Here is a 9,379-nt window from a genome sequence, read left to right on the forward strand (position 1 = left end):
TCCATCCATCCATCCATCCATCCATCCATCCATCCATCCATCCATCTTCTACCACTTATCTGTAATTGGGCCACGGAGGCAACAGGTCCAGGTGAGAAAACCAAAACATCCCCCTCCCCAGTGACACTTTTCGCTCCTTCTGGTGGACCCCAAGGTGTTCCAAGGCCAGAGAAAATACATCATCCCTCCAGCGGCTTCTGGGTCTTCCCCAGAGCCTCCTACCAGTGGGACATGCCTGGAAAACCTCTAAAGGGAGGCATCCAGGAGGCATCCATCAGATGCCCAAACCCACTCAACTGACTCCTTTTGATGCCGAGGAGCAGCAGCTGAGAATGAGGCCTCAATCTATCAATTCATCTCTTGCTCCATCCATCATTCGTGAACAAGACGCCCATATACCTGAACTCCTCCACCTGAGGCAGACACTCTCCCCTGGCCCTGAGGGGGCATTTCACCCATTTCTGGTTGAGAACCATGGCCTCATATTTTGAGGAGCCAACTCTCATCCCAGCAGCTTCACACTCATTCCACCCTGAAAAAACAGCAGATCAAACAAATGATTAAAAGCCTGAAAATGAACAGGACATTCAGGTACTGTAAGTACTGTATTTAAACGTTGATGTTTTTGTTGTTTTTTTGACTGCAACAATGATCCTAATGGGAACATATGGTACTCCCAGTTTTGAATGTATAAATAAAGTTACAATTAAAAACTTTGAAATTGATACTTTGCCACCTTCTGAGACTGATGGAGCTCTTATCGTTGTTTCATGGAGTTGTTCAGAAGAAGTTGTAAAGAAAAGTACTTTTGAAGAGCGGGTGATTAGAAGTAACAAATAGAAAATGCTGTCTGAAAACAAGAGAAGGCTAAAAACATTTGCACAGTCTTAACCTTCTGAACCAACACACACAATTAAGAACACAGTTTACATCGACACAGTCCGAGAATAAAACTCACTCCTGTCAACGTTTACAGATAATATCTTGTAAAGGTTCTCTTTTGTGACTTGGGTCTTTTTGTTTATTTCTTCACACCTTCATTTTTATTAAAGCGCTTTTATGTTTATGAAATGTTGGACTTTCTGATTCAACTCAAATGAAGCTTTTTTTTTATTATCAATAAACTGTTTTTATTCATTTTGGTATCATGGTTTTTCTGCATGAGACCAGGATTAAAATGTCATAAACTGCTAATTAAATAATTGTAACAAATTCAGTAATGAGCCCACAGTCAGCTCATTAGCTCTTTGCTGTTTGCAGACAGATAATTAAAATGAATAATAAATTGATTGAATTCATGTGTTTATGTTTTAATCTAGTCTCAAAGTGTTCTTACACCATGCACCTCATTCATCCTCAATAACTATCTAATAAGAGAAAAAAATCTCTAATTCTGTGATATCAGATGAATTTAGAGAAAAAAAATAAATTCTCTTGATGAGATGTTGAATGTTTATGCTCTTGTTTTGTGTAAATTAATCCATGTTGTTTTTATAAGTACAGTCCATTCACCACCTTTATGACCTGCAGACTCTGCTGGGAAACAGTCTTTGCTGCAGGTTCAGTAACTACCTGTTAACCTGTTGAAACATGTAATCATCACAGACACATGTCCAATTGTTACACACTGAGGTGCAGAATTACATTTACTTTCATTAAACATTTGACTTTAACTCATCTGTGACAAATAATACAAATAAGTCATTTCAAAAGCAAACTGCATCCTTCGGTCAAACCTCATAATGTGTGAAATAGTGGAATAAATGCTACAGTATTTTAACATAACTGTAATTTTTTGTTACACAACAGTGATCTGACTTTGACCTTTTGAAAATGTTCATACAGGTTGAAAATCCTTCTGTTGTTTTTGTTTCTGTCTATCTCAGGCATGCACATATATTTCTAGAAAAAGGACCACAGCGTATCGGCAGGGTCTATAAGAAAGCCATGTACCGGGAGTACACCGATGCCTCTTTCACATGCTTGGCTCCACGACCTGCTTGGCTGGGCATTCTGGGACCCATAATGAAAGCTGAGGTTAATGATGTCATCAAGATCCACCTGAGGAACTTTGCAAGCAGGGTCTACTCCTTACACCCCCATGGGATTTTCTATGAGAAGGACTCAGAAGGTATGCAATGATTTATACAAAAACAGAATTGGAGGAAGGTCCTGTGGTAACACTGTAATATCAGTCTTGAGCACTTTGAGCTGCACATCACAGGTGTTAGATCAACCTGGGCATTTGGTAGCATTAGCTGTCCCCACACTTCCTGCAGGCCTGCACTAAGCATGTAATCATGCAAAATCATGCACTAAATGAAAACAATGACATAAATTTGTAAAAAAAAAAAAAAAAAGCCATTATCTTCTCAATTACGTGTTAATATGTACAATAAATGCACTCTGAACTTAAAAATGCATGAATGATAGCAGAAAGACAGATGTTTTACAAAATATTTACAAGGTTTGGTTGCTTTAAACTTTCTTGTAAACCATTGTTTACAAAAGAGTCCATAAAGATTTCTGTTTATTTCAATTCAGTTTATTTGTATAGCTCCAAGTCACAACAGAAGTTGTCTCTGGGCAATGTACATAAATGTAGAGCCTGTAAAAATGACTGATTAATATTGCTGGATAGCTGAGTGTTTTCCAGGAGATGACTGTTTGTTGTGGGGAGTCACTGTTGATCCCTCAGCTCTGCAGATGATCGAGACAAAGCCCAGCTGCTGGTGAACTGATGACTTGACCACAGTTTGTGGAAAATCCTGTGAGAAATGTCTGAAATCCTTTTCTCCTGAATCCTCCTGAATCTTTCAGATTTATTGACGCCAACACAGTTTGAACAATTAAAGCTTTAGAAATAGTTTTGAATGTAATTATATTATTTACAGAATGGATGGAAAAGAAAATACTGTAAAGGAATAGAAAATACTTTTGTCCTTTAACAGGGTAATTTTATATTGTTGCAACAACAAAGATTAAAACCAAAATACAAACAAAAACTTCTGAAATAAAAATATACTAAAATACTACTATACAGTAAGTGTAATTATGTAAAAAAAAAAAAAGTAAAAATATCAAATGATACTCATTGTAAATTGAAAGATGTTGGACATTAAGTACTATAATTTAATTTGTTGTACTCTTACATTTTGATTTAATATACAGTATTTCTTAAATGCCTACAGTAATTAAAAACAACAAATGTCTAAATAAAGTAAGGTTTATAAAAGACAAAATGTGTCTCAGACACAATCATTACCACTTGTTTAATTTAAATAATGTCTATGAACATAAAGAAAAAATATGACATATTTAATTTTTTCAATTTTTATTTGGCACAAGTGATCAATATATGGTTTTACAACAATAAAGTTAACTTTGTTTTTTAACTGAGGAAAAAAGCATAGAGCAGCATGGTGGCACAACTGGTAGAGCTGCTGCCTCAATGAGCAGGTTACCCTGGTTCAAATCCCGGCCTGGGGGCCTTTATGGGTGGAGTTTTCATGTTCTCTCCATGCGTGTGTAGGTTTTCTCCGGGTACTCCGGTTTCCTCCCACAGACTAAAAACATGCATGTTAGGCTGATTGGTAACTCTAAATTGTCCCTAGGTGTGAGTGAGGGAGTGAATGGTTGTTTGTCTCTACAGTGTCTTGCGAAAGTATTCGGCCCCCTTGAACTTTTCAACCTTTTGACACATTTCAGGCTTTAAACATCCATCCATCCATCCATCCATTATCTTTACCCGCTTATTCCATTTTGGGTCACGGGGGTCGCTGGTGCCCATGTCCAGCAATCACTGTGCGAGGGGCGGGGTACACCCTGGATGGGTCGCAAGTCCATCACAGGGCCACATAGAGACAAACGAGCCAAACAACCATTCACTTTCTCACTCACACCTAGGGACAATTTAGAGTTACCAATCAGCCTAACATGCATGTTTTTGGTCTGTGGGAGGAAACCGGAGTACCCGGAGAAAACCCACGCATGCACGTAGAGAACATGCAAACTCCACCCAGAAAGGTCCCTGGACCGGGGTTTGAACCAAGGACCTGCTCGCTGAGAGGCAGCAGCTCTACCAGTTGCGCCACCGTGCTGCCCGGCTTTAAACATAAAGATATAAAATTTTAATTTTTTGTGAAGAATCAACAACAAGTGGGACACAATCGTGAAGTGGAATGAAATTGATTGGATGTGTCAAATTTTTTAACAAATAAAAAACTGAAAAGTGGGGCGTGCAACATTATTCGGCCTCTTTACTTTCAGTGCAGCAAACTCACTCCAGAAGTTCAGTGAGGATCTATGAATGATCCAATGTTGTCCCAAATGACTGATGATGATAAATAGAATCCACCTGTGTGTAATCAAGTCTCCGTATAAATGCACCTGCTCTGTGATAGTCTCAGGGTTCTGTTCAAAGTGCAGAAGGAAGACCAAGGAACACACCAGACAGGTCCGAGATACTGTTGTGAAGTTTAAAGCTGGATTTGGATACAAAAAGATTTCCCAAGCTTTAAACATCCCAAGGAGCACTGTGCAAGCAATCATATTGAAATGGAAGGAGTATCAGACCACTGCAAATCTACCAAGACCCGGCCGTCCCTCTAAACTTTCATCTCGAACAAGGAGAAGACTGATCAGAGATGCAGCCAAGAGGCCCATGATCACTCTGTATGAACTGCAGAGATCTACAGCTGAGGTGGGAGAGTCTGTCCATAGGACAACAATCAGTTCTCAAAGATATCCATAAAAAGTGTTGTTTAAAGTTTGTCACAAGCTACCTGGGAGACACACCAAACATGTGGAAGAAGGTGCTCTGGTCAGATGAAACCAAAATCGAACTGTTTGGCCACAATGCAAAACGATATGTTTGGCGTAAAAGCAACACAGCTCATCACCCTGAACACACCATCCCCACTGTCAAACATGGTGGTGGCAGCATCATGGTTTGGGCCTGCTCTTCGTCAGCAGGGACAGGGAAGATGGTCAGAATTGATGGGAAGATGGATGGGGCTAAATACAGGACCATTCTGGAAGAAAACCTGTTTGAGTCTGCAAGAGACCTGAGACTGGGACAGAGATTTATCTTCCAACAAGACAATGATCCAAAACTTAAAACCAAATCTACAATGGAAGTGTTCACAAATAAACGTATCCAGGTGTTGGAATGGCCAAGTCAAAGTCCAGACCTGAATCCAATCGAGAATCTGTGGAAAGAGCTGAAGACTGCTGTTCACAAACGGTGCATGGCTCGTACACAATGAGATTGGAAAGGCCATCCATCCTACTTTGATACATCTGCATCATCTGTCATGAATAATGCCAGTAAACTAAAATAAATTGAATGATCATTAAACAACAAACATACAGGTAATTAAGTGTGTGTGGTGGTGGTGGTAGGGTGTCAGAGGGAATTGTCCAGTTCATGTTGAGACACTGGGAGCTGCTGATGTCACCCAGGGGAGACAGGAGGCAGCTGATAATGTGTGGAGCTGAGATGATGACTCTGCAGAGACAAATGTACAGAACTCCTGCACTTGCCCCATGAAGGACCAGCTTTATTTCATTTAATATTTCTGCAGTTCTTTGAGGAACTGCTGAGACTTTTAACCACTAACAGAGTGTTGGAGGATCAGGGAAGCTCCTCTGGACCTCACCTGGTTCTTTACACTAAAACATAAACTCCAGAAGCACCAAAATCTGTTCTTCTACAAATAACGTCTGCAAACACAAAACATATTAAAACACATCAAGTACTGTGTCACAGAAGTAAAGTTCATCCTGCTTTATATGCAAATATGTTTATTTGATTTTCAGAACCTCTGCTGAAAATGAATTCATGTGAAAATAGATTAATGTAAGATTCCTATTAGTGATATAATGACAGAAATATCTAGAAGTTTGTGAGATTACTAAGATAAAAATCATTACATCAGATCATTAGGTAACCAAAGTACTGCCAACATTTCTGTTCTCCTGTTGTCGTGTTTATTTGTCCATCAGGGGCGTTTTATCCAGATGGGACATCAGGGAGGTTCAAACATGATGACATGGTTCCTCCAGGAGGCAGCTACACTTACCGCTGGGAGGTCAAACCTGAATACGCGCCCACGAGTGATGATGCCAACTGCCTGTCGTGGCTCTACCACTCACACTATGAGACCGCCAAGGATATAAACTCAGGACTCATCGGACCGCTTCTCACCTGCAAGAAAGGTCTGACTCTGACAACATGTCATTCTACATTTACAACTTCCCTGTAGTCTCAATCAAATGTCAACACATTTTATTAACACTTGGGATGTTAAAACAAAGTCACAAAAGAAGGCGCATCCAAGCTTTAAATGGATAGTTCAGATTTAAAGAAGTGGAAAGGTTATGAACAGTTAGAATCCCACCTGTTATAGATATACGTTGTGCATTCAACCTTTATTTATACAGGTTAGTCTCATTGAGTTATGAGGACTCATTCACAAGAGAGACCCGTTTTTTAAAAAGAACACAGATGAGGTACAGACAACAATAGATAACCATATAAACACATATAAAATGAAAAGTAAATAAAATAAATGATATAAAAACGAAACAAAAACAGCTACATTATAATGCGATGTGAAATACTAAATACTGGAACATAATCTGCATTGGTTTTTGCAATTAACTTGAAAGTTGTTTAAAATCCCTTAGAGTGGTCAAAGTTGACAACTTCAGATCTTTTTACAATGTATTCCAGTTTACAGGGGCAGAGTAGGAGAAGGCCCTTTTGCCAAGCTCGGTCCGCAGTGAGGGACCACTGCATGTAATAATGTCCTGAGATTGTACGCTGTAGCTGCACTGACAAAGTGCCATGTAGGAGGAGATGTATGAAAGCAACAGACCAAGAAGTGATTTAAAGATGAAAATATACCAGTGTGAGCCAGTGTGAACCAGTGTGAGTTGCAATGCTGTTATTGCTAGTATCACTCAACCCCCTGTGAATAGTAAACAGCCATCAGTGTGCTAATGATCCATTGTTAGGCTGATGGTCCTTCTTGATCATGTGAGCAGCTGGTTTTGGTTGTCAGCAGCAAACTGGTTGATCCACTCTGAGAAGGTGCTATTTAAGAGACTGAGCTGAATACAGCACCTCAGACTGAGGAAGTCTCTCGGATGAGAGACGAAACGTTTCTACTTTTTTTTGCTTTGTTTTGTTTTTTGTTTTTTTGAATGTCCAGAGGACCAGATTTAACTTTTTGGGATTTTTCTACCTGGATTATTGAGCATGCATCAGGATACCAGTGTGAGAGTCTGCGTGAAGTTAATGATGACCGGTTGACCAATGAATACAGAGTGCAGTGTGCGGTCCTTGATCTCACTTCGAATTGTATCGGAAGCCAGCGCTGTAACTGTAACCTTTTCCTGCCTGGATTTAATATAACTGGTAAACTGAATACACTTTTCCTTGATTTATTGTGATAGTGTGAGTTACTACTTCTGAGGGAGTGAGCTGGAGGTGGGCCTGGGGTCCAAGATAAGACTCCAGGCCGCAACAGCTTGGTAGTTACAGCCAGTTATGAATCTTAGCGCACCGTGATAGACAGCGTCCAACATCTGCAAGGTGCTTGCAGGAGCGTTCATGTAAATAATGTCACCATAGTCAATGTAGGGAAGGAAAGTCACAGTCACAAGGTGTTTCCTAGCAGAGTTATACAGGATCTATTTCTGAAAAAGAAACCCAATTTTACTTTCAATTTCTTTACCAAGTTTTCGACAAGAGGCTTAAAAGAGAGATGTGAATCGACCAAGATATCCAAGTATTTATAAGATTCAACAAACTCAATAGATACACCATTTGTAAATAAGATGGAAAGAAGGACTGCTGGTACCGACATCCTGTTTGAAAAGAACATCCCTTTGGTTTAATCAGCATTTAGCACCAGTTTGAGACCGAACAAATCTGACTGGATGATGTTGAATGCAGACTGTAAGAGCTGAAAAAACAACTGTTCTAGCTCAACAATAAATGACTGTGTCATTGGAGAGTGGTGGCGCAGAGGTTAGAGAAGGTGGGCCTGTGATCGGAAGAGCCCCGGTTCAAGCCCCGGTACCGACAACATCAAAAATGTGGGTGGGGTAGGTGAAGCACCCACACCTGCCCCCACCCTCATTCGCCCCACTCTGGGCCCTTGAGCAAGGCCCTTAACCCCCACCTGCTTCCTAAAACAGGTCTCTCTTTAAAATGAGTTCTCGTGGCTCAATGAGACTACCTGTATAAATAAAGGGTAAATGAAAAATGAAAAAAACATTGGAATAGAAATGTAAGGTACGTGACGTAGATATGTGACATAGGTTAGAGACTAGAGTTAAAATGGCCACACGATCATGGCCCCATTGGATTTGTCATTAGCTCAAACTGAGGTAATTCAAAGAGCTTTCTACAATAAGTAAGTAACACAGGTATGTAAGGTAATTAAGCATTCATAATGTACATAATAGAACCACACCTCTGAAGTAGAGCTGTCATTTCTAACCCGAACCCGGAGCCCAGCCCTGCTCGACCTAGATTCGGATCAGGCCGGTCCATAATAATGTGCTTAATGTGCGGGCCGTGTCGGTGTCTGGTTTTTGATTGCATCAGCTGATACGCACGGCTGACGATCCAATATATGGTAACATGGCTTGCCATACTATCACCTGCCACACCAGGCCATTTCACCAAGCGCTGACCAGCTTTGAAAGAGGTAAAAAGTTCAGTTAAGCTTCAGATGGACTACTGCCAGTGATCCATCACCCAAATGGACGTTTATTCATCTGCTGCACTCAGCGGACGCATGCAGCCAATGACCCAAACAGGTGAGATCACAAAATATCCCACATGTCAGAGGTCCAATGCAGTCAGAAGCAGGGGAAGCATTTTACCATACCATGCCATACCATTTTATTTATAGAGCACTTCAAACAGCGACAAGGCCAACCAAAGTGCTGTACAGACAGAACAACAGGTAACACACAAAGCAAAATACAAAATGAAGTAAATCAGAAATATAGACATAAAAACGATGCAGATAATGATGACAAACCAGTGTGGAGCATACAGATTCAAAACACAGATCCTCTGGTGTTGAATGCTACTGAATAGTAGTGAGTTTTTAAAAGGGACTTGAAAACCGAGAGGGAGGGGGCCTGTCTGACAAGCAGTGGTAACTCGTTCCAGAGTCTTGGTCCTGCTACAGAGAAGGCCCTGTCACCTCTGCGCTTAAGACAAGTTCCTGGAACTGTGAGGAGCACGTTTTATGCGCTATGACATCCATTAAAGGACAAACACTCCCTCAGCTCCGATCTTCTGCCCCCTTTATTCAGCCGACCAGCAGTCAAAGCTTAATTTAAAATCTCGGGG

General features: G+C 40.6%; 1 protein-coding gene across 1 annotated transcript in view; it reads left to right on the forward strand.

Moving 5' to 3' along the window:
• LOC119420021 (ferroxidase HEPHL1-like) overlaps nucleotides 1-9,379 on the forward strand; it is a 30,540-nt gene that overhangs the window by 3,027 nt on the left and 18,134 nt on the right. Inside the window, exons 2-3 of the mRNA XM_037687390.1 lie at nucleotides 1,887-2,131; nucleotides 6,007-6,219. Coding sequence (XP_037543318.1) covers nucleotides 1,887-2,131; nucleotides 6,007-6,219 — 458 coding nt within the window. The remainder of the gene's footprint in view (nucleotides 1-1,886; nucleotides 2,132-6,006; nucleotides 6,220-9,379) is intronic.

Source organism: Nematolebias whitei, chromosome 14 (genome assembly GCF_014905685.2).
Source record: "Nematolebias whitei isolate Nwh7 chromosome 14, NemWhi1, whole genome shotgun sequence".
In the NCBI taxonomy this organism is placed as follows: Eukaryota; Metazoa; Chordata; class Actinopteri; order Cyprinodontiformes; family Rivulidae; genus Nematolebias; species Nematolebias whitei.